We start from the raw sequence: 25,570 nt of genomic DNA, 5'->3' as shown, positions 1-25,570 counted from the left end.
ACTCTGACATTCTGGGCCCAGCCCGTCTTTATCCCCTCCATGCTTGTCTGCCCTTAGCTTATTTTTGCCTACAGCCCTATTGGATCCCCAGACTGTTGAGTCCAAACAGGGAAGAACTTTCTCCCCCAACATTTACTACCCCACTTTGCTGCAAATGCTACAGATTTTCTCCAAGAAGCTATTAAGTGCTCCCAAATAGAGCAACTCTCTCATTGACTATCACATGCTTCCTTAAATGATCTTTGAATAGCATTTTCTTTTTATTGCTTTGTATAGCTTAACAGCACCAATCGTGATTACTCTAACTTACGACAAGCCCCAGATCTCTAAAGCTCTTGTTCATTCATTATTTTTCTCTTGCTCCTTCTCAAATATTTGTTATTTTTTGGAATGTAGTGAGGAGGAGGGGGTGGTGGTGGAGAGAAAATAAAATAAAAGGAGATATGAAATTAACAAGGAAACAAATGAAATAGGGGATCACTTCTCCCTGGGTGACAGACACCTTATTAGATGCTGTTAAACAAAACAAATATGTTTTAATACAGCACAAGCAAAGCTTTTATATTTATTCTGAAATGGAAATAAAGCAATCCCATTTTATCTCTAATGGAAGAAGCAGCTAATTGTCCCAATAGCTCATGAATTCTGGTCACTTGGAGAAAAATAATAATTATTTTTGACTATTTTATCAATTGTTCAAATCAAACCAAGGTATGTTGTCTGGCATGAGCCAAGAATTCTGTTGCTTGACTGATGTCATGGCTGTTATTCCTGTTTAATTATTAACATGTAGAAGTTATAATTATTTTGAGTATTGCTATGAGATAATTATAAACCATAAACAGTCCCTGTGTTTGCAGATGCCTTTCTTATCTGCAAATGGGTTGGGGTTTTATGAGACCCAAGCAGAACATACCTCTCTTTTGCTTTCTTAAACAGCACATGAACTTTAGAAGAGAGAAAATGTGCTGTCTGGCACTTGGCAAAGCAAGGCTGTCTGACCTGGAAGCAGGTACGTCTCCCTGCTTCCCATGGTGACTTGGACCCTTCCAGAAGAACTAATACACTGCACGTGACTTGTCCTACTACACTGTGTGGGCTTCCTCTAGCTTGTTTCCATTTTGTTAGTTGAGACTTGTAACTCATCACACATCTTGGCTCGGCTTGCTCAACAACCCTGCCTTCATTTTCTTGGCCACTTAGAAGCTGGGGTCAGATACCTGGAGCTTCAAGATTCAAATGCAGCCCAGTTTCCTTTCTTTATCTCTATCCCAATCCCTAAGCGCCCATCCTTTGTTTCTGTAATGAGCATCCCCAGGAAGAGAACATGTCTATTCAGCACCACGGACAGAGTCATGCTGTCAGTTCCCACAAATTAGAAGTTACTGTCTCCCACTCTCTTCTGGACCACAGTGTTGAGAACCGAGAGGGTGATGAGCAAGAAAAAAGTCAATGAAAAAAGACTGATGGCCTTGCCACAAAATATGCAGCCCCAACCCCTGGCTGTGCTCAGCCATGGGGCTCCTACAGATGATAAGAGGCTTCTGGAAGCTGCTGTTTTCATGAACAGGGAGGCAGTGAATGTAAGAGATAAGAACTTCCTGGGCTTACTTATACTGACCTAACTCCTGGCAGACTGCCATCTTGATGGGTTTGGTGACAGGTACACAGCTAGCTAGGGTTCTGGTCTGGGCCACATACAAATACATGAGTGTCATGGATGGTGGGTTGGGAGGAGAGGCAGCTGTTGAATCCAGGGCTGTGTATAGTATAATCCATGGCCAGAAGATAGGGGTGTTCTGCCTCTCTTTTGCTTGGAGTGGGAAGGGAGTTACAGAAGCTATGAGCCCTGATTTTTTTGGGGGGGCAGCTCATGGCAAGCTGGGCAGCAGAGAAGAAGCCAAGGCTCCATTTGTCTGATTTTAATGAATAAACGGCACCCTAGCCATTGTCTATCTGCTTTTGAACCCTGACAAACAGTCTGTGGCATATGATGAAGAGGGTTATTAGCTGTGTGGAGACAGATGGCTGGGGATGGAGAGGATTGGCTCTTTATTACAGCAGACCCATAAGTGACAGTGATGTTCTCACATGCCAGCCCCCATGTCAAAGTCAATACCTTCCCCCAAGTCCTCTGGGAGACAGGTGATCCTCAGGAAAGGCCCAGGGCTTGAGGAAGGCAGAACAATGCCAGAGTGGGAGACAGAATTCAGTCTGTGGAGTTGGGAAGGTGGGCAGCGCTCTAAGGGCAGGCTCTGGGAGTATAATGCTGCCATGATCTTTAGGGTTCTCCTGATTGCCCTATAAGGTGCTGTCAATTCAAGAAGTAGAAATGATTTAAGAGGAGGAGGGAGAACTTTGGATTAAATGATGACAGGAGCAGATTTTATTGGACTGGACAAGTGGGTAGAAGAGCAAATTCAGGAGGGGGGTAAGGGACACATGGGGGGAGGAGATAGCAAAAGAAGCACTGCACCAGCACCAGCACCAGCATCCAATGCTTTGGCACCAGCTGTTCTCCCCTGTGTCAAGCGCACCATGAAGATAAGATAAAGCTGAGCCTCCCACTCTCCTTCCTGAGCTGACGTGTGCTCCTTGTCCAGGTTCCTCTACACCACAGTTGTAGGTATACTCTCCCCTCACTGTCTTACCCATGAGGGGAAGGGAGGTTCTCACTAACCTTCATTCATTCTCCGAAACTTGTCCTTGGCCATGTAGCCCAGCACCAGACAGCATCCTCTCTTCTGGAGGCCAAGCTCTGGAAAGAAAACATAGGTGGGTGAGTTGGGAATGGGTCAGGTGTGAAAAGACTTCCTATCGGGGGCTGTGGATAAGCAGGGCTGCTGATTTAGCAAACATTTCTACAGCACTTACATCCCAGGCATAACTCAAGTCAATAGTTCTTGCTGGATCTTTCTAGCATCAGGTGAGGCGTGAATATTGTGCTCTCCATTTTCTTCTACCTTCATTTACAGATGTATGAGGTGAGTAGACTTAGCCGGTGCTGGAGTCCAGATTTTGAATTTAGGCTACAGAATCCATTCTCATAACTATTACTCTGGGTTATGTGGGTTTTAATAGTCTAGTATTGGGGATCATGACCAAGTCCCTTTGAGACTGTGGCCAGACTAGCTAGCTGAACAAGAGCCCCTGGTAGTGTCCAGAGTGGGACAGCATGAGCAGACACAATGATTGATCAAGATGAATAGTGAGAGTAGAGAAGACACAGAGATGAGGGCTAGGCAGAATGTGCTCAACCTTCTGGAAGGGTGGGATTCTGCAGTTGCTGATTTTTGTGTATTCCTATGGGCAGGCACTGTACAGCAACATCATCTAGAACTTGATAAGTGTAGACTTAGCAATGCTGAGACACAAGGACTCATAGTACTGTTGACAGTCCCAGAAGAATAAGAAGAAAAGCAACTTTGGATAGCAAATGCCAGACACTACCTTTTGGAGAGCATTTTAATAAACCAGCTTCTATTGTATGCTAGTGTTGGACTTGAGTACATCTGCCTCACTAGAAGTCAAGTCATACGCTTTGGTATCTGGCTTTTAGTCCTGACTTATCTTGGGTTCTTTATGAATTCTAAAACAATTTCACATCCACTTTAATTTCTGACTCCTGCGGCAATGCTTTGCGGTATGTGGATGGGTCATTGTTGTTCATGTGATACAGATGGGGGCGGGGCTCGACAATGCTGAGGGATTGCCTTTCATGCTTTTGACTCATCATCTCTACCTTTTTGTTCAGAAGCCTTACAAATGTGACAACTGCCCTAAACTGGGCAAATGGGCGCACCTGATATTGTTCTAGAGGGCATATGACTGCAGCTCCACCCCCACAGAATCTTGCCAGGACTCCTGCTACATGGCTGCTTCCACCCATGTTCTCAGAGAAGGAGGCTCCTACTGAGTGGTGTCCCACTTGTCCATGGCATGGATGTGTCTTTGGCCGTCCACCTGTAGGTGTCTTGGCCATTAGAGAATAGGCAGAGTGGGGTGATTCCTCCTTCTGCCTCTGCTCAGGATGCTCTGCATCCATCTGCTACTGCTCAGGTTCAGCCTCTGAAGACAACAGGAAGAAAAGAAAGGAGTGCAGGGCCTCGAGAACAGATAAGTCCAGCTTAGGGGCGTGTGCCCTAGGGAAAACAAAGCTTGCCAGGTGGTGGTGGGCCGTCATAGCCCAGGGAGGTCAACAGCTTTGATCTCCTGATTCTTTAAAGGGATTTATTGACTATCAGTAAAGAGCAGAGAGGCAGATCCGAGGGTGCTGTTTCCAAAGGCTCACTTCCCTTCCTTTCCCCGGCACGCTCGCTCACTCATCTGAAGGCGCAGCCAAAGCGCCCTCACTTCAAACAGCTTCACATCTCAGGCACCCAAATTGACACGTCAAGTTCTCCCATCCAAGGCCTTGGCCCTTTCTTCAGGGGCTCCTGTTCTGTCGAGGGCCATGTGGATCAAAGCCCCTTTGATGTTTACTTACTATATTTGTGGATTCCTTCTAATAGCCACCTCCAAGGCAGGAATGTAGCATGCAGACAGGGGTCCAGTAGAAGTACAGGGTGTGAGTAAGCTCCTAGGTTCAGCCAACAATAGCTTTTTTCCTGAGTGTGCATCTAAAGTCCAGGTGCTTCCAATAGGAAGACTTAGCCAGGCCATTGGAATGGCAGGAAAAGAAAGATACAATTGGTGAAGGTTCCTACTATATTTGTCATTGATTTATACCTGCCTAAAGCACATCAGTGGTGGCTTCCAGTGGAAAAGGGTGCACGGCTACTAGATTGAGCCTAGGAAGGACTCTAGGGTGCATTGAGGAAGGAGGGCAGAAGATGCTGGAAGAATTTGGTTAATGTTTCCTCTGTCTTCTGGGCAGCTTCCCACACTCTCAGGTGTGGGAACAGTTCTGAAGATTGGAGTATGAGTGACTTGTCGTATCTGATTGTCCATAGGGTCTGTCTCTACAAAGCAACCTAACTTATTTTATGTGTCAAATACTAGAAAACCTCCCAAGTGAGTGGCAGAGGAGAGGCTGAGTGCTCATACAGTTATAAGCAAGAGGCTCTCTGACTACATTTGATTTTTGTAAATGAGCAGGGAAATAATTTTTTAAAAAGCTCTGATTAATAAAAGGAATTGAGGATGAGGTAATTTCTCAATGTATTTGGTTCATTTAATTTGACACGTGTGGGTTACTCTTAATTATTTAGGCGGCTACATTATAAGGCACTAATAAGCACACTGCAGAAACTTATTAAGTGAGAGGGCTCTCTGGCTGCGTCTTTGCTGAGAAGTGGGGAGAAGCCATCAGGATCCCTTTGAGAACAAGTGAGCAGGAGACTAGGGATATGAGGATTAGCTAGCTTGTCACATGCAAAATTTGGGATGCCCTCTGGAGAGATCCGTGGAGTCAAATTAGAACTCACCACATCCACACCTGAAAGCCCGCAGCAGGGACAGAAATGGATGAGGCAGGAGAATGTGAGTGCTCATTTGGGAAGGAAGAGCACTGTCAGGAGTGCTGACCACACACAGACCAGGGAGGAAGCAGGAAGTCATCATGTGGGCTTGGGGAAACATCCAAGACAAAAAACAAAACAAACAGAAACCATCCAAGGCTATCAGGGGAGAACAGAACACCACACTACACACAGAGCGCGACTCTCTCTTTGTGAGGTAGTCCAGCCACCAGCCAGTCCCCTTTCTTGTCTCTGAGACAGACAGTAGAGTGAAATCACAGACGTTAGTTTTGAACCTCAAGATATGGGGTCTTCTTCAAATAGGCTGCTAGCTTTGGCTCCGTCAGTGGCAGAATCACCCAGATTCCCCAAAGGCCTCATGGAAAATGAATGAACGGAGCCTTGGCTTTAAAAGGCTGTTCATAGCAAAGTTTAAAGGCATTCGTAGTTGGGTTGTAAGGGCACTGTCTGAGGAGGACAAAGGCTTAATCAGTGCTATGTGCACAGAAACAGCTATCAGGACAGGGATGTTTCTTAAGGAGAAGGGATGTTTGGCACCCTGGGAACTTTGGGGCTATGGATTGTGAGTAACAGAAAGATCAGAGTTCCTTTTCCAGCCCCGAGCTCCTACTATGAGGTTCAGTGTCTAGCACATGGCAAGTAAGTGCGGAGCCAGAAGATGGCTGAGTTAAATAAAGGGCGGATTCAGAAATGTTAGGGGTGGGGTGAGCAGTTCTCCCTGACCCAAGTAGAAAGAGCTTAGATGTAGCACGACGCATTTATGTTAGGTTGAGTTGCTTGCCGAGTGAATGAAACTTGTAATTCTTCCAAACAGGGAACTGTTCCACAAGTAGGGAACACTGTGGGATTTTCTCCAGGGAGGAATAAAAAGGAAGGTTTTATAAATGGAGTGGGCTTCTTCAGCTTGCAGGCTGTGAATGGGGCTCTTTCTAGCCTCTGGATCCTTTATTCTCACTACTACTAATCAAGGCACTGCGATGCTGCATCCCATTTGTGGCACGCTTATTTTTTCACAATGCTTTCATATTTACTATCTCATTAGAGGCTCACAGCAGCTTGGTGAAGTAAGCAAGGTAGAAATTATTTTCTCCATTTTGAACTTAGAAACCAAGGCTTAGAGAACTAAAATGATACTTCAGGGCCAAAGACCTAGCTGTTGTTGTTCTTCACCCTAGAACTCAGAGCTGGTTTCAGGGTTAGTTTTTAGGGATACCATGACTGTAGATGCTGCAAGTCAAAGCAGACCAGAGGATACCAGAGATGAATTGGGTATACCCTGTCCTATTCATATCTCATAATCCTATTCCACCTACTCCCTGACACCCACCAAAGCCCTCATCCCTATGTGATCTTTTTTTTTTTTTTTTTTCGAGACAGGGTTTCTCTGTGTAGCTTTGGAGTCTATCCTGGCACTTGCTCTGGAGACCAGGCTGGCCTCAAACTCACAGAGATCTGCCTGCCTCTGCCTCCCGAGTGCTGGGATTAAAGGCATGCACTACCAACGCCTGACCCCCTATGTGATCTTCTGTGGAAACTGGTACTTTGCAGAGGTGGTCAAGTTAAAATGAGGTCATTAGGATTGGCTCTAGTACAACATCACTGGTGTCCTTATAAAAGCGGGAGTTGAAAGAAAGATATGAGGGGTGGGGGCAGGAGGGAGGGAGGGATTGGGAATGACACATGAACATGAAGATGGCCATATCTAAGACAGAGGGAGATAGATCTTTATCAAGTCCTTCTTTTAAAGCTTTCAGAAGGACTCAAGCCCACTGACATTTCTATCTTATGGCCCCCACCTTTGGAATTGTGAGGGAATGCCGTTTTTTCAGTGTCAGTCACCCACTGTGTGATACTTTGTTAGAGCATACTAGCTAACTCGTACAGACAGGAAGGGGAGGAGCTGGCTTTACAGAGGACCTTGGCTATTTCCAGTGTCTGTGATTCTCTTCATCTCCTTCATTTAGTCACACAGCTACACTTAGCGAAGAGTGTCACATGACTGCTTACTGGGCCCCAAAAGATGGGCTGATCTGGCGTGCTGCAATTGGACAGTAGAGTTGATGGGCACAAAACACAATGGGAAAGAGGCACTAGGGAGAGAAGGCTGCTGTGTGTCCATGGGCCTAGGAGCATTCATAGGTAGTCTGGGATGCTGTGAGAATTTTGTTTGCCACTTGTTATTTCCTATCTAGAGGCTAATGGTCCCTCAAGTAACTCTAGCTAGAACAGGGACAATGGACAGGAAGCAGTTTCTGCCCCTCCCATTTCTGACGTTTTCCAGAATGTGAGTGGATGGGTGTTTGTAGGAGGACTCCTATCCTGTTCCCAGCCTACTTTCTCACCGTAGCTGGATGAAACGATGATAAAAGTTACCATTTGAGGTATATATAGCACACCTTGGTAATATTCCATGTTGTCATAGTCACTATCTTATTCAGTTGTTGAAGACTATCATTTTCTAACCTTTATACACTGTTGGTAGGGATACAAGCTAGGACAGCCATTAGGGAAATCAGGATGGAAGCTCCTAAGATGTCTAAGAGGAGAAAGAAATGGCAGATTTTTCTATACTATTCCTGGGAGTCAACCTGAAGGAGTCTAAGTCAGCAGACTACAGAAACACCCACACACCCAATAGCCAAGTTATAAAATCATCTGAGATGTCCATCAACAGATGACTGGATGAAGAAAATATGTCACACACACAATGGAATTTTATTCATCCATAAAGAAGAATGAAATTATGCCACTTGTGGGAAAAAGCAGTTGATCAGGTGATCATTACATTAAGTGAAATAAGCTAGACTCAGGAAGACAAATGTTATGAAAAATCTTTCCACCAAAAGCCGCCAGAGCCCCACCACCATGTGGGAGGTCTCCTCCAGCTGCCCGAGTTCTGCCCTACCTCATGGATGGTGGATGGACAAAATAATACAGAGACATATTAGGTACAAAGCTGCTTGGTCAATGACTAGGATTTCTCATCTGTTAGCTCAGTCTTAATTATCATAAATCTATATATTTTATAAGACTTATCTTATAGAGTATGCCTTTCACTGGCACCCTCTCTTGCCGGTGGCTCACATGGCGCCGCTGGAGGAGGAAGGGGAAAAGGGACACTTCCTATTTTTCCTTGCTCAAATATGAGTCTCCTTGTTATGTCACTTCCAGCCTGGATCACCACTTCTCTACTACATTTCCCAGAATCCTCTTTGACTCCTAGTCCTGTCTAACTTGCTATTTCATTGGCCAAACAGAACTTTATTAAACAATCAATAATATAAACATACACAGAAGTACTTCCCCCATCAGACAAATATCACATTTTCTCTTATGTGCAGAATCTATACTTTAAAAAAAAGACAAGAAAGCAGAAGGGGTATTATTTGGGAAGAGGAAGGTGATCAAGGTACGGAGGGAGGGTGCAAAAGAGGGCAATAGGAATATTACCAAGGTGTGCTATATATGTGCATGAAAATATCATAATGAAACCCAGGGCCTTGTACAATTAATGTATCCTAGTAAAGAAAATTGAAAGCAAAAGATTAGCATTTTCCCTTCTGAAACTGTTTGGCTCCAGCATTTTTCCACACGTTACCAAATAGAAACTAGAGTATTGCTGGTGGGCAACTGTAAAGATTTCAGAAGTAGAGGGGAGATGAGTGAGGAGAATCAGGAGGAGTCCAGACCCTGGTGCAGCAGAAGAGCCTCCCTGGAGTCTATACCTTTTCCTTCAGGGTTCAAGGAGCCCTTAGAATGGTGAAACTGCAGAAGGAGTCTGCACTGACTAAAGAGGACTTTAACCCAGTGTAGATGATATGTAGAAGAGATAAACCTAGAGGAGAGTGAGAATGGCTAGGAGAGTCCTGCCACGCTCCAGGTGAGAAACGATGGCTTCCCATCTGCTGCCCCTTCTTGGTCTCTGAGCACAGCAGAGATCTGGAAACAGGTAGAAGGACACAAAGGTTTCTCAAGAGGGACACACAGGCATGTAGATCCCTGCCATCTCAACACAGAGAGCAGCAGAACGGCTGAAAATAGCCTGAATTCCCCAGATGGTGCCTGGGACCATATGGAGGAAGTGCCAGCTGGACCTGGTTGGAGTTGCTGGGAGGTCCTGATGCTTCCGAATGAGCAGAGCTGGCTGATACTGCGATGCAGCACTCGGCAGCGAACTGTCCTGTGGGCTCCCTGAGCTTCTGTTTCATTTTTCCATCTATAAATTACCTCTCCTAATATCTTCCTCTCATGATTTATGTGAAAATCCAAAGAGCCAACATAAGGCAAATAAAAGGTGAGAATAAAGTACTGAAAATGATGAGTCCGATGAGGCAAGTATCAGTCAGGAATGGAGGTTAAGGGCCTCCTCTTTCCTTACAGAGAAGAAAACGGAAATGTGAGAGGGGAAAGGATCTCACTAAATCCATGTGGTGAACCCTCAGGTCAGCATGGTAGCCATAAGTCAGATGCCTGGAGAAGTTGAAGGGAGTGAGAAAGACCCCATTGCAGGAGAAAGACTTAGCACCTAAAAGCCCCTGAAGCAAAGACATGTTAGTGATTCTGAAGTTTTTGGATGATGCCTTGGAACTAAAGGAGTGCTGAGCTTAAGTAAGGAGGCTGGGATGGCCATTGTATCTTTCATTGGAAATATCAAAGGATTGTTATGTCTATATCAGATTTGGTGAGACCATGAAGGGACTGTGTTACAGGGCAGTCACAGTGCACTGTGGGCATCAAGTTCCCACATGAAAAAGACCCAGGTAGCAATGTGAGCAGGGGTTTTGGTCTGAAGAAACTTTTAAACAGCCATATTCAGCTACGAGCATGAGAGCCTTGTGAGGAAAAATCCTACCCGCCACAGCCAGCACACATTAACAAAAATTGATGGGATAATATCCACCCCACAAACATTTAGAGGCCACCATACACAAGGCAAGCTTCCTATCCTAGCAAAATAATTGTCCAATTATCCAATTGGTTTACACAGGTATAAATAGGTTGAGTGTCCTTTATCCAAATGTGTGGGGCCAGAAGTGCTTCAGATTTTGGAATTTCTGCTTTAGAGAGTATTTGTATAGTCTTCACCCATTTGAACATCTCTAATCTGAAAGCCTGAAAAGCTCTGACATCATAAGCTTTCTGGACATGAGTTTTCAGATAATGGAGCATTTCCCATGTTGGATTTTGGGGGTTCTGAATGTGCAGCCCTCACTTGTGAAAGGTACGTGAAAACTAAAGACAGGTGAATGTTCAGGAAGACAGTGTCACAAGGTGACATCATGTCATTTCCACTTGGGTAAGGGCCTTGCTGGAGGAAGAAGCAAGAGATCAGAGCTGGGAGACGAAAGAGATGCCCTCATAAAAGGTCCTGAAGGCTGCAATTGGCCCTAGGGCTGTCTTCATTGTGTATCTGCTCAGTGGCCTCTCACAGGTGACTGCCATCCATAGCCATCAATAGCCTTTCTGTCCCTGGATGCCTTGCCAATTGCAGAATTGCAGGCCTTGTGTTTGGGAAGTTTTCGCCTCCATTCTGCTAAACTCCGGCATCCCGCCTCACTTCTACCTGGTGCTATTTTGAGTATAATTACACACATCACATGCAATTAGGACACCCATAAATCAGCAAAGATCCCTGTTTTCTGATCAACTCCCATAATAAAGAGACCCAAGGAGGAGATTCAGGAAGCTTGTTCGTATTGACTAGATGCCTGGCCCCAGCCCTTTAGGACACATAATAAACGTTTAATAGGCCAATAATACCTGTTTCATAATTTTTGAGTCTCATTGCTTGCTAATCTAAGTTTATTAAAGAACCATAAACTTTACATTGTTGTAAAGACATAATTGTTATTTCATAGCTAATTTAATATGAGTTAATTATATTAGAAGCAAGTTTTCCCCCATTCATATTAAGTATCAATTAGTTGTTTTAAACTATTGATTTGTATTTAATTAACTATGCTATTACATACCAATTAAATTCTTATAAGAGAAACTTGGAACAGCTGTGTTCTTACAGTGAGTTTTTTAAAATAATGGATTGCATAAAAAGCTTGTGTTGAGTTCCTGTCTTTTAGGAAGTGTTAGCTCTCAGTGGTGATAGTTCCAAGGATGTTCTGTGTCCACCAGCCCATCCTCACTTGCTCTTGCAGGAAACATGGCTTCCTCAGACACCTGCTGATCAAAACCTCGAAGCTTCCAGATTCATGCAGGATCACAGTCACAGACAGTGGGTGGCCTTTGCCTCCTTCTGCCCTCCTAAGCCTGCCTCAGCTGTGCCATTACTAGCTGGCACAGCCCCATCCACAGAGCGGCTGAGGCAGACAGTGTTATTAACAGCTCCTCACCACCAGCTGTGGGGTCTAGAATAGTCTGTTTTGCTATTGGTCCCACATCCCATGTGCCTACAGGAAATCTGGGTGACCATGTGGTCACCAATCCTTTGGCTCCTTCAAATCTCTATTCTGCTGTCCTAAACCTATGAATCTCAGGGAGGAAAAAGCCAGCCAACAATAACTGCACAGCCATAGACATGGAACTTCGCACATTGTTTTAAAAGTACTTGTTCTTTATTATTATCATTGTTGTTGTTGTTGTTTTGTGTGTGTGTGTGTGTGTGTGTGTGTGTGTGTGTGTGTGTGTGTGTGTGTATGTGACACTATGCACATGGACATTAGAGAACAATTTCTAGGAGTCGATTTTCTCCTGTCATTCAGAGTGCTAGGAGTTAAACTAAGCTCATCATGCATGGTACGTGTGTTTACCTGCTAAGCCTTCTCACTAGTCATCTTATATTGATGGTTTTACTCTCACACCACAGAAACAGGCATCATTGTCATGCCTCTTATTATTTATGAAGGGATGTCCCCCATTCTGGAGTTTGAATCCAGGGCTTTGCACATCCAGGCAATATTCTACCATTGAGGTACACCTCCAGGCCAGAAACTGACATTTCAGAGGGGCAAGAAGTTTGCCCACAGACCTGATGCTGAGCAGAGAGACTTGGCATGATGTTGTCTGGCTGACCCCACTCGGAGCATAGTGTGCAGCATTCCAGTCTCTTCTCTGCAAGACACAACTCCCTGTTGAGTCTGAGTTTCAGCCCTATGGCTGCTTTCTGTGACCATGCCTGGCTCTTGTTACCCTTCTTCTCTGGCATCTTCCCTCCAACACTGCCTGGGGTCCTTCTGTCAACTGATAGAACTGCCTAGAGTTCCAGCAGGGCTACCATCTGACTCTGAATGTGCCACCTTCAGGTGCTTTGCCACTAGTAAAGACCAGGCAGGGAGAGTCCATCATGACCCTCTACATACTGGAATGAGGACACTAGGCATTCTTCTTGGATTCTAGATACAGCCAAACCTTGTCTATTTTCAAGGAAGCCAGGCCCATCTTCATCATCATCAAAGTTGCCTGGTGCTAAATGGTTGCAGTTCATTAATTTCTGGGATATTTTGAGTTCGCCGTGTCAATTCTCAGAAACTCTATATGGTGTTTCTATCTGGTGGGAGAGAAAACTGAGAATCCAAAAGGCTAAGTATTATTCACATCTTCATGGCCAGATAGCCAGTAAGTGTTGAGGTTGATAAACCAAAACACAATCTCCAATCTTGGGGTTTCTGGTAGAATTTCTGTGGGGTGGGCATTTAATAGCATTGGCTGAAGGATTTTGTGGACAACAGTTTTACCACAGATACAAGGATTCCTCAGCTTGTCTCTCACTCAGGAAGTTTAATTCCAGTGAGTCATCTGCTCTGTGAGGGACATAACAGAGAAATAGGATCATGAAAGCCATTCCGGCCCTTCTTCTCCTGGCTTGTTAGCAGTCCATTTAACCTGCAAGGAACAGGTGCTGCCAAGGGGCCACATGCCTGGAAGGCTTTTATATGTTTCCTCTGAGAAAGTTGGACGTCTGTGATTACTGTTTGAATGGGGACAGATGCATGACAGCTGTGTGCCCTATCCCTGGGGAGTCTCAGCCCGGTATGTCCTGTCAATCATGGCTGGGAGGCCAGGCAGAAAGAGGGAATCTTCTGTTTTTATTTTTTTCTTAATGTGATAAAGAGCTTTCAAAAAGATGAGCATAAGAGTAGTCAGGGGCTCTATAAAGTCCCACCTCACCTCTAAGTGTCCCATTCCACCACCTACAGGTCCTTTGAGGCCCAGATCATTGGAAAGGCAGAGGACCCCAATGATGCTCAAAGATAAGCATGGTTCATGGATTTAATCTCACACAGGTTAGTGAAGATATGAGCATTAGCTCCACTGTACAGGTGGGGCTCCAGGAAGCTGATTAATTTTTCTGAACTTGCATTTGCAGGATGGAGGACACAGGATTACACCCAGGCCTGCTTGGTTACAGAACATAGGTCCTGGCTCTTCTCCTGGGATGTAGCATGAGAATGCAAATACTGTCTAGAGGACCAACCTAGACCTGGGGGAAAAGGGACCAACATAGAGCTGGCTGATGGTTACAGGCATCACTGCTGGGAGTGCACAGAACAGCCTCTGGGAGTTCAGGGCCCGGCGAAGAAAATGTAGCTTTGGAGGGGGTGCAGGCAGTGAACAGGAGTGCAGGAGGCATGACAGCAGCTAGGTTCCTTCTTGGAGTGGGCCAGCAGCAGGGACAAGGCTGTGTCTTGGTGTTATGCTTACAAACCACTTTATTACACATTTATGGTCCAAATAAAATTTGGCCATGGAGGACTGAGAAGGTGCCCTAAGAATATCACTGAAGTCAGGCAAGGATACCCAGCTTTGCCCTCACAACCCCCATGTCCCACCAAACATGGTGGGGACAGAGAGAGGGAAGGAGAAAAGTGAGAAGAAAACCATCCTAACTGCTGTGGGGTATAGGCTTTTAGGGACCTTGTGGTAGAAGGCAGACTAGGCTTCTGTGGACTCACGGGCATATCCTTTACTTTCTGGTGGAAAGCAATATAGAAGGGTGATGATGTCATGCTCTTGTCCCCAGTCACCACCCAGTAAGTGCTGCTGCATTCACAATCTGGTGGCCATGCCTGGATTTGCAGGGTGGGCCTTGTCACACTGCTCACCTCTGCTGGGGAGAAGGGGGTTGGTGTGAGGATGTAGGGTGCCTCTCCTCCTCTTCCTGCTGGCCTGTACTATCCTCCAGGGCATTGTTATCTGAGCCATCTTGGGAGTGTAGGCTAGCCAAGTATGGAGGCCCAGGGCCCAGGCAGTTGCAGCTGCCTCCTACCCCATGCCCACCTGGGCAAGGAAGGCTGTCAGTGGCAGGGTAGAATGTATCCAGGAACAGTCTGGGCTCCCTGCTGCCCATCCATTGCTGAACGCTTCCCCGAGCCCTGCACATTCCATTACAATTCTGTATCTTATAATTAAATTGAATCTGCCAGTTACCTCTCAGCACGGCAGCAATTCAAGCTCATTGGAGGCCTTCTTTGTTTATTTTCCCTTATTTATTTATTTAGTAATTATTTATCTGGCTACCCATGTAGCTGGATGGAGGCTTTAGCTCAATATTTCTTTTTTTCTCAAACAAACAAACACAAAAAATCCCTCAAATGTAGATTCCCTTTACAAGATTGCAGGACTGCAGTAGGTCTGGAGGGCAGGGCTGCTCAGGGGCAAGGTTAAAGGAAAGGTCACAGGAGGGGCTTTGTTGCCAAGCAAGGTTTCTGCTCTGATGCTACCAGCTTCATTCTGGTCACAGATGCCTTAGACGACCTCTTAATTCTAGAAAGTTCTGTGGAAAGCTCTTGGAGGCCCAGCCAAGGGACTTCCTCTGGGGTGATTAGACCACAGTTCAGAAGGTATGGAAACCAGATTGTGACTGGAAATGATCAGCCACTACCACACTGGTGGGTCTTGCAGTGGAAGATGTGTCCACTAAATGTGCCTTCCTTCAACCTGTACAGCAACTGGATATATTTGCCGACATCAGAGAGGATTTGAATCTTGTCTGAAGTCTTCCCACAGCTAACAGCAGAATTGCAATTTGAACCCCAGGCTTGGGGTAAACCAAGCCCCTCCATTTCCATTAGAGCTCCCAATGAAAGCTGGAGGCCTAGCCTCCAAACCTAAGGCGTCTCTTTCCTCTTTAATGGTAACCTTTCAGCAGTGAGGCCAAGGAGAGCCTGATAGCTTTGATTAAGAACTTGGCTTCAAACAGATCCAGGGGGGTGATTCTGAACAGCTAGACACCACTTAACTGGAATGTGAAAGTTTCCTTCCTACAGGGTTGGATCAGCAGGAGGCTGATTGTGAAGGGGCACACCAGGGGCGCACCAGGGGCTATGCAAGCCTTGCATAGCAATCGCAGGTCCCAGATAAATGACCCATTCAGGGCTATACCACCTAGCAGATTCACCAGGGCAGAAGATAAGGGAGACCTATGAGAGAGAGAGAGAGAGAGAGAGAGAGAGAGAGAGAGAGAGAGAGAGAGTGTGTGTGTGTGTGTGTGTGTGTGTGTGTGTGTGTGTGTGTGTGTGTGTGTGTTCATGCTCACTTGTAACAGTGGGAAGGAATTCCAGACTGAGTTGACAATTTAGGTTAATTTCCTCAAAGAGATAATGGTGTGTCTTCATCTCCTCCACCCTTGCTGCCCTGCCCTACCCCACAGCCTCATCTCTGGCTCACTTAGGCATAGCTTTGTAGGAATGAAAGTGCCAGAAAAGATCTTGGCTGGTGCTGGTGTTTTCCAGGCCTGGTCAGAAACAACAGAGCTGTGGAGGCTTGCAGTGAGGTGGGAGGTGGAAGGTGGGTGGTGGGGGGTGGGGGTGGGAGGTGGGAGTCACTGTGCTTCTGTAACTTGTCATCTCATCACAGGCCCTGGTCAGGTCACTGAGGACGATCGCAGCACAATGAAGGAGACTGGTGGCGCAGGGCCCAAAGGAAGAAGGGTTCTAGACTGGTGAGAGTGAGGGAGTCTGGTCTAAGAAGGAGAATCATTCACATAGAAAGTCTGCTGAGCAGGAATCCTGGAGCTACCTAGCTTAGGGCCTACTAGTTAGGGTCTCTCCTAGCATTGGAGGCCAAGGGAAGCCAGTTCAGGAAGCTTGGGCCACTGACCACTCCTCAATCTGTGGAACGTCTCACACAGCTGTGTGATCCTCCAATGGTCTATTGGATATGGACCACTGGTATCCACCTTCAGTGTTTTCTTTTTTTTTAAATATGCAAAATGGAGTTGCCCTTGGCCAATAGGGAAGCTCATTATGTAAAGACACTGGTTACTAAAAGATGCAAGCCTGACAAGTTCCATCTCTGGAGCCCACATAAAGGTAAAGGAGAGAACTGACTCCACAGAGCTGTCCCTCTGACTTCCCTATGCATGCTGTGGTACATGAGCCCACATACTGCCCACATGCAAACACACACACACACACACACACACACACACACACGATAAATTAAAAATAAATGAGAAGCTCTGACAAATCTCCAACACAAGGAGCTGAAGGTGAGGTGGGGCATGTACTTATGACTTACCCAGATGCACAGCACCAAAGTTGGATGCATTGCAAGTACCCCATAATTGATAGTTATAAAATCACAGAATGCTATTATAATGAAAGGGGTGTGTAGAAAGTGGGGACTCTAAGCCCGGTGCCTAGAGGCTGTTCTCATTCTAAGTCTCACAGCACCCAGGAACTCACTGTACTCAACTTCCTACTTTACATGTTAGTGTGAGGCTAAGGCTGGAGGTGTTTGAAGAATACTCCCATGGTGAGATGGGAGGCAGACAATCGGCTAGAAGCTTGGAAACTAGTGAGCTTGGAGTGCACAGTAAGGGAAAAAACAATAGAGACTCTGCCTCAAAACAAGACAGAAAGAAGAACCCAACTCCTGAAAAGTTGTTCTTTCTATGAGATATATACATGACTGCGGAGATACACATATAGACACACAGAAAGACACATATAGACACACACAGACACACACAGATACACGAACATGCACAAATAGACACAAACACACACAGACATACACACAGAGACCCACATGTACATACACACACACACACACACAGACAACAGAGACATATACACATATAGAGACACAGACACAAACACACACACAGACATACACACAGAGACACAGACACCCAGAGAGACACATATAGACATACACAGACACAGACACACACACAGACACATAGACACAGACACACAGAGTAAAGAAACAAATAAAATGTGTTTCCAGGCATGGCATTCAGACTTTTATGTACATCATCTCATTTTCATCTGGACACTAACCCTCTGAAGCAGTACTGTGATGGTTCTAATTGGGCAGGTGAGGAACCTGAGGCTGGTATATGTTAAATGTAGGATTATCTGTACAATGAGTCAGCCAAGATTTGAATATGGACCTGCCTGACTTGAGGGCCTGAATTCCGAATTCCGTTAAATCGTATCCCTTCTCCCGCATGTGGAATTTTGTCACTAGTAGGTTCAAGGCCCTTGTTCACACTATGGGGGTGATGGTGTAGGCAACTCTGAGTTCTAATAAGTAGATGGGATTCCGCATAGCCCCTTGCTTGGTACAAACACTAAGTAAATTCTTAAGACCTGGCTTGTTGTCATTAGCTTGGTGATCTGGGGAGTCACCTCTTTATTCTGAGCCTCATATCCCTCATTTGTAGAATAGAGATTGAACCAGATATGAGACATAATCTTGTGCCCTAGGACTTTACCTTGTTTGCATACATTAATACAAATGTGTCATTTTGCTGAGAGAACTGTGGCTTCATAATTCTTGATGCTCCTCCCCAACCCAGACAGCTATAAGAACATCATAGACAGTGTTATTTGTAAGCAAGAGGACTGTACTCTCCCAGTTCTGTGGGCTGAGACACATAATTTCAAAGACACACAGTGTCTGGTGAAGGCTAACTGGGTTTCTGGCTCATAGCTAGCATATTTTCTCTGAGTCCTCAATGGTGGAAAGGATGAGCCAGCTTCCTTGGTCACTTTTATGATACCAATACCATTTACAAGAGCAGCAAGGCTCGACCTCCTAAGACCATCTTGGTAGTGAGGATATCAATACATGACTTTTGGGGAGCAGAGAAGCTAGTAAACAAGGAGGACCCTAAGAGAGACATACACGGTCCCTTGGAGAAGGGGAAAGGGTCAAGAATCCCCGAGCAAATTGAGAGCATGGGAAGAGGGCAAGGGAGCTATGAGAATGAGAAGGGAAGAAGAGGAAGAATGCAGAGGTCATGAGGGAGCAGAAAGGTTGAGTCAGGGGAAGAATAGAAGAAAGGGTATGTGATAGGTAGGGTTTTAGTGGTGGGGAGTTGGTAGGGGAGGATGGGAGGGAGAAGGGAACTGGGATTGTCATGTAAAACAATCTTGTTTCTAATTCAAATAAAAAATCTGAAAAAACAAAACAAATAAACAAAAAAGAACACTCAGACTCCAGCAGACTTGAACTTCTTAGCTCCTAACCACACCATTCTTCAGAAAAAAACCAAACAAACAACAAACAAACAAGCCTATACTCCCTCTACATGACTCCTTGGGTTCCAAGACCCCTTTCATGAAGACTATAGTTTAAAAACAACAACAACAACAACAAAAAAAAAAGTTGGTCAAGGGAACTGAGGCAGTGGGAAGTGCTACAACTTTTATTAAAGTAACATTTCCTGAATGTTTGGGGTACACCTCATGGAGATAGAGGAATTTCAGCATCAGCCTCTGGTCAAGCAGCCCTGCTGTGTGCTTTTTCCTTTAGCATTTGTTGGGTCACTGGACTCTCTCAAGAAGAGGTTCCCAAAGGACAAGTGAGACTTCCTTGAGGGCCTGGGGAAGAGCTGGGGTCAAGAAGCAAGAGGCTGCCCTTCAGGCATGCCAGATACTGGTCGGCAGGGCTAGCTCATTCAGGTTGTAGACTGTTTGTACTAGAGTGACCTACATGTTCCCATATTCCTCTGGTCTGTGTACATATTTGATCTGGGGCATTAGTCTGAAATGTCACTGAATGTTAGACCTGGGAAGTAGCCTTAGAAGTCACCCATCTAGCTTGGCATAGAGGAGGAAATGAAACGCAGAGGAAGGAGGGGAGCCATCCAGAGTCCCTTGGGACAAGAGCCATTTCGTTCTCAACCTATCAATGCCCTAAATACTGGGAACAAGCATAACCGCCAATCCTGCTAGCTTTGTTTGGGCCTTCCCTCTGTCTTCAACCCATGGTGCTGGTCATGTGAGATGTTCGAGACTGTGTCCCAACACTCCAGCTCTGTGCTGTTGCCTCCAGTTTCCTCCTATGGGCTGTCTGTGTTTCTTGTAAGCCTTATTAAATGTATAAGTCAAGACCTCTCTAGAAACCCCTCTTGGCCCGAGTCCTCTCACTCTTCTCTATAGGTGGACTTTCCCTCTGGCAACATTGCCTACCTGATCGTTATACCTTGGTATCATAGTGGGGTGGGGTTCAGGACACCCCTCCCATGGAGTTACCAAACTCTGACCAGCCTGAACTGGTCAGAGTTCTTGTAACTGCATGTAACTTAGCACATCCTCCTGTATTCATTGAGCCATCTCTAGGTTATCTGTCATAGCAAATGCTAGGTAAATAGTTGTTAGACTATATTGATTATAGAAAATCAAGACAATAATCTGTATGTTTGGAATACAGATGTCATTTCCCCCCTAATATTTTTGATCCTCTGTTGGCGAATCCATTGATCGATATTAACCCTATAGAGATGAAGGGCCAACTATGCAGACCTCTGCTATGAAAGTCCCCGTAGATGGGACCTTGGTCTCATATCTTTGACTCCACCCTTCTGGACTAAGAGGTGGAGACCATCTCCATTGCCTTTGCATTCTTGTGTTCAGGCACAGGGCCTGACCAGGTGGTAGGCATGCAGCACTTAGCCATGGTGGGGACTCAATGAACAGCCCACTCTGACTCTCCAGATTGCCATATGACTTGGTACCATGTGTCCTTTCAGTATCCTGGGGGTCCAAGTGATGAGTCAGGCCTGAGCCCTTCTCTGGTGGTTTTGGAGTAGACCCCACTGAGTCTTGATCTTTTATCCTATCTGCCAGCATCTATCCTGTCACAGATATATGCCACAGGTCAACCACATGGACAGATTGGTCTTATCTGGTATCCTGCTGGGCATTCAGGTTTTTGTCTCTGAGTTCTATTATTCAGTCATGCATGCCTTCATTCAACTCTTGTTGAAAGCTCACTGGGTCATTTCTGGTTGATCTGGATACTGCAGTGAATAGGCCAGACAATAGGGCCCTTTTTATGCAGTGTCTTTTTAGCCTTTTTTTGTACCAGTAACTTAGAGGTAGGAAAATCTATGAGGCTTGGGAGGTTTAACATGCCAGCAACTCACTGTCTCCATATGCAAAATGATTTTACTAAAGGTCATTACTAGGACAGTGTGTGTCACCCAGGCTATGTGTCTGGGGGTGTGGTAATGCTAGTGGTTTTGAATGCTGGCATACTCATGTGCAGGCTTATTAGCCTGTTTCTCACCTTCTTGGATACTTTGATATTTTTGAGGCATTCTGTCCACACCCATTTTAACAAGGATCAGAGATCTCTAATCCCAGAAAACTGTGTTGCATATAGAAAGGAAAGACAAGAGACCAGCACCCACCCAGCAGCCCCTTGGTGCCAGCGACTGCACAGATGCCATGATTCTTTCACTCCACACTACACCCATTAAGGGAGCCCTCATTTCCCTTCTTCTCAGATGAGAAAATTAAGCCTCAAGGAAGCTAATGGGCTTGCTCAGAGCTCCATGGCTAGTGCCCTAAGGTGTGGCTGAAGACCTATGCTTTTCCTGTGATGTCCTGTAATTTTCTGAGGGATGCTCCCCATGTTGGTTGGGGCCTGATATGAAAAGAAGGGAGAAGTAGAATGTTCCAAGCCTTCCTTCATGGAAAGGCTCAGCAATCTGTTTGTCTTGGCAGCGCTTCATATTGACCCACTGTGTGGCACATGGATTAAGAATGCAGTTGGGTGGCTTTCTCAGCATCAATAAACTGAGTGAGACTGGATTTGAATTCATCTGAAGCAAACTTACTCTCTGGACTTCTGAACTCAATCTGGTGGATAGCTAGGGGCAGGGGCAGGGGCAGGGGCAGAACCTGGGGAATTCCAGGTCTCTTGGGGAGAAGGTCTGGGAGTATCTATTGAATCATTGTGGGAGAGGGTCTATTAACTTAGGGTTGAGGGGAGCCTAGTTGGCAAGTGGTTTTCCAGAAACCACTGTACACATCATCCTTGCCAGAGCCATTTCACATAGAGCAGCTAAGCAAAGCCCTCCTGGCCTCAGGTTTTCTGCATAGAAGGGGCTTTGGGATCACTTGATTTCACTGTCACCTCCCTGGAAAAATCTCCTTTGCTGAAGCTTTGAGAAAAATCACAGTTTCCCCTTAGATCCTTCTAAAGACAGGGAGCTCATTACTTTGCAATCTGTGGTTTTTATCCTTGAAGAGCTAAAGTCAAGTTCAACAGAAATCTGCTCTGTAAGAGAAAGGCCTCTTGGCCCTTTTAGGCCTTGGATGCTTGCAGCTTGGGAAACACTCCTTGGCCCTTGGATATCTTGGCTTCCTACTGTCCTTTAGTGTCTCAGAAAAGAGAGATAAGGTGAAATGGGAATTTGCTGCTGGAGGAACCTGACTCACAGCTTTGGAAGGGGAAGGGAATGGCTCTGGATGTTGGTGTGACTTCCCTTTGGGTGGTATGTGGATAAATGTGTAAATGTCAGTGTGATGGGAGGTGGGGTAAGAATGTGGAGTTTGTCATGTCCCTTGTGTGTATATATGTAGTGAGTAATGAGGGCTGCAGATGTGTGTGTGTGTGTGTGTGTGTGTGTGTGTGTGTGTGTGTGTGTGTGTGTGTGTGCATGTGCATGGGTGTGTGAAGGGGAGCTGTATGTGTGCACATTAATTATGCAGGTTCCATGGAAGGGCCCTAGAATCTGCCTCTCTTTCTTGGAAGCTGTATATAACAGACTTCTGTGCTTCTCACCAAGCCCAATTTCTTCCATCTCAAGGACCCATCATGTTCTTGGAGGTATAAAACTTGTCCTTTCATATCACACGGGTGTGGGTTTGCTTCTTTCAGATTCGGGGAGACATTCATATGCTGAAGACCACCCATGAGGACACATCTATCCAGTGAGATCCTTCCTATGCCGTCTCATCCTGTTGTCACCACAGCTAGGGATGGGGATTTATACTCACTTGACTTAGGATAACACTGAGGACCATCAAGGTGCCTATGCCCCCCTACACACACACACACACACACACACACACACAGAGAGAGAGAGAGAGAGAGAGAGAGAGAGAGAGAGAGAGAGAGCCAATGTAGTTCTGCCCCAGAGAGCAGCTCTCAGAGTTCCCTCTGTCCCCCACATCTGGGTTAGCACTTGGATCTGGTCAGATCCCCCAGGTTATTCTGTTGATTACCATGACCCCCAAGTCCCTACCCTGCCCCATAATCCCCCTGCCTCTCTCCAATACTGAGCTAGGAAGATCTGTTTATATGTCTGTTTTCTCAAGCTGTGAGGTATTTGAAAGTAGAAACCAAGCCTTGTTCCTTGACTGGTGTCACTAAGTCTGGTCTACAAGGAGAGTTTAAGATATACATTTGCTGAGTTGGCCAGTCACAGGAGAAACTAGAGAAAAATAACACACCAGACTTCAATTCTACTCCCCCAGAGTCCCTAGAATCTGGAATACAGGATCTGTATGCAAAGGCAATAAAGTCACCATGGCTGTTTTGGCCGGAGTATTTGTGAAGGAGGTAGGAGGATGGTGGGCCACCTGGACGATTTGGGTGAATGGTCAGGTAGAGGGGATGCTCTATTGTAGACAAGAGGAATGGATGAATCATGGTCCAGGTGGGACTGGACAAAGGGTCAGCAGATAGGACTGCATCTTTGTGGGGTAGTCTGGGCAGACTGAAGGGTGCTGTGAAAGGCTTTGACATAGAGGTGGGAGCCTGCAATTTCTCCTGCTAGAGAGGGTTCCTCGCTTGCCCAGGTCTACTCAGGTGTCAGGCAAATCCATTTTCTGTTCTCTATAGGAAGGCTCTTCAGGGAGGAGATTGGCATGGCTTCTGAGCAAACTGAGCTACGAGTGGCCTGGGGGTACACTATTTGTCTTCCTCTTTGCCAGGAAGGAAGGTCCAGTCTCCCAGTCTAGACTCTTCTGGCCCGAAGGAACCTCCTTTTCAGTCTGGTTCTCTCTCTCCAGATCTTCTGATGCTATTGCCACTTGGTTCCACTTGTCCCTCAGTGTCCTCCTCATTCAGTCTTTGTACATGCTTAATAAACAAACATTTCCTGTGAAAAATCTTCATTCTATCGTTAAATAGCCATGAATGTGAACACCACACCCTTGTTTATGGCTGGCTCAGTCTCAGACCATAGCCAGTACAAGTTTATTGGCTGTGAAGAAAGGACAGTGGTTACATGAATGGAAGCTCTGAGATAAAGCTGGGGATCTGGACTTCCGGGTCATCTATTCATTGATTATATTATCAACGAATACAATTTGAGGCTTTAAACCTGGTTACATTATATTCATCTTGAAATGTATACACACACACACACACACACACACACACACACACACACACACACACATATATGTAAGATGTATATACTGAGGAATGACTAGATCAAACAAATGTATATATTTATTACTTCACATACTTATGTTTTAGTAGTGAGAACTTTCAGAGTCTACCCTCTTAGCTATTTTCAATTATGTAACATACTCTTGATCAAAGGAGATAGTAATCTCCTTTGAACCAGGATTTGGTGTTGGATCCTGAGCAGGAGATCATGCAGCTAGTATAGTCACTATGGTTTTGATAGTAGGGAGAAAGGCCCATGGAGGATATAAGTTGAAGGCTTTGGAGGGTGACATTCATGGAAGTCTAGTCCTGGCCTCACACAGTCCTGGGTGCATGAGGCAGGGCCTCACAGCTATACTAAGGGGCTGGAGCCCACACCCACCCAAAGCCAGTGTATTAGTTTCAGTTCTGTTGTGGTGATAAAAATATCCTGTCCAAAGCAACTTTAGGGGAGAAAGGGTTTATTCAGCTTACAATTCCAGGTCACAGTCCATCACTGTGGGGAAGTTGAGGAAGGAACTTAAAGCAGTAGTCACACCCACAGTCAGAGGCAAAGAGAAAATGAAATGAATATGAGAGTTTGTGTTCAGCTTATTCTCTATGCTTAGTACAATCTGGGACCTAAACTCAGGGAATGGTGCTGCCTGCAGTGGGCTGGGTCTTACTAAGACAATCTCAGGGTCATGCCCACAGACCAACCTGATCTAGATGCTCATACCATCAGGACTCTTTTTCCAGATGATTCTACGAAGTGTCAGCCTGGCAGCTGAAACCAATTCTTACAGCCAGGCTCCTTGTGCTGGCTTGGCCTTGGTTTCCCCCATGTGATTGACTAGTATGGGCTTCAGTTTTACCTGTTAAGTAAGTGCACTTCTCAGGGCTGTCCACCCCACTCAGGACAGACAAGGCAGGGTCCCTTCCCACTGCCAGGAAGGCTGTTTGCTAGGCAAACATCATCTCAGCTGCAGCCCAGTGGCTCCTCACCAGCTTCACTAAGCTCTGGTTTGTGTTTCTGTCTCTCCTGTGTTTTGCCTGTGTGAGTTGGTATCAGAATTCACTCCCTTGATGCTGGCCCCGAGCAATAATCCAGACACGGTTCAGAGGTTTAGTGAAAATCCTCCTCTAAGGAGAAGAAAGTGAAACCCAGTGAAGTGAGGATTTTAGCAGATGCACAAGCTACCCATTTACCTTCCAAATCCAGGCAGCGTGGCCTGAGAAGCCAGGGGATACCTTCTAGGGTAGGGACAGGAGTTAGAGCTGAATGGAAATCCATGGGCCTAAATCTCCGAAAGCCTAAAACTCCAGGAATGGGGAAGGCCAATGGCTGTTCAAAAAATTTTTTGAAAATGAGGCAATTTGTCCTTGAGCCAACCGTACAGCAGGGCAGGGCTTGGTACAGTGTCTTGTGCATTTTCCCCGTTTATTTCTCACAGCACTGCCATAAGAAGTAGGATTAGTCTTAACTTTGTGACACAGCCAATGAGGAAGTGACA

General features: G+C 45.7%; 1 protein-coding gene across 1 annotated transcript in view; it reads right to left on the bottom strand.

The window, feature by feature from the left end:
* Positions 1-2,714, bottom strand: part of Kirrel3 (kirre like nephrin family adhesion molecule 3) — a 120,769-nt gene extending 118,055 nt beyond the window's left edge. Inside the window, exon 1 of the mRNA XM_035443560.1 lies at positions 2,681-2,714. Coding sequence (XP_035299451.1) covers positions 2,681-2,714 — 34 coding nt within the window. The remainder of the gene's footprint in view (positions 1-2,680) is intronic.
* Between the last annotated feature and the right edge of the window lie 22,856 nt (positions 2,715-25,570).

The sequence above is a fragment of the Cricetulus griseus genome, chromosome 4 (assembly GCF_003668045.3).
Source record: "Cricetulus griseus strain 17A/GY chromosome 4, alternate assembly CriGri-PICRH-1.0, whole genome shotgun sequence".
In the NCBI taxonomy this organism is placed as follows: Eukaryota; Metazoa; Chordata; class Mammalia; order Rodentia; family Cricetidae; genus Cricetulus; species Cricetulus griseus.
Note: the sequence above shows the minus strand (reverse complement) of the source record. Positions and strands in the feature narration are given on the sequence as shown.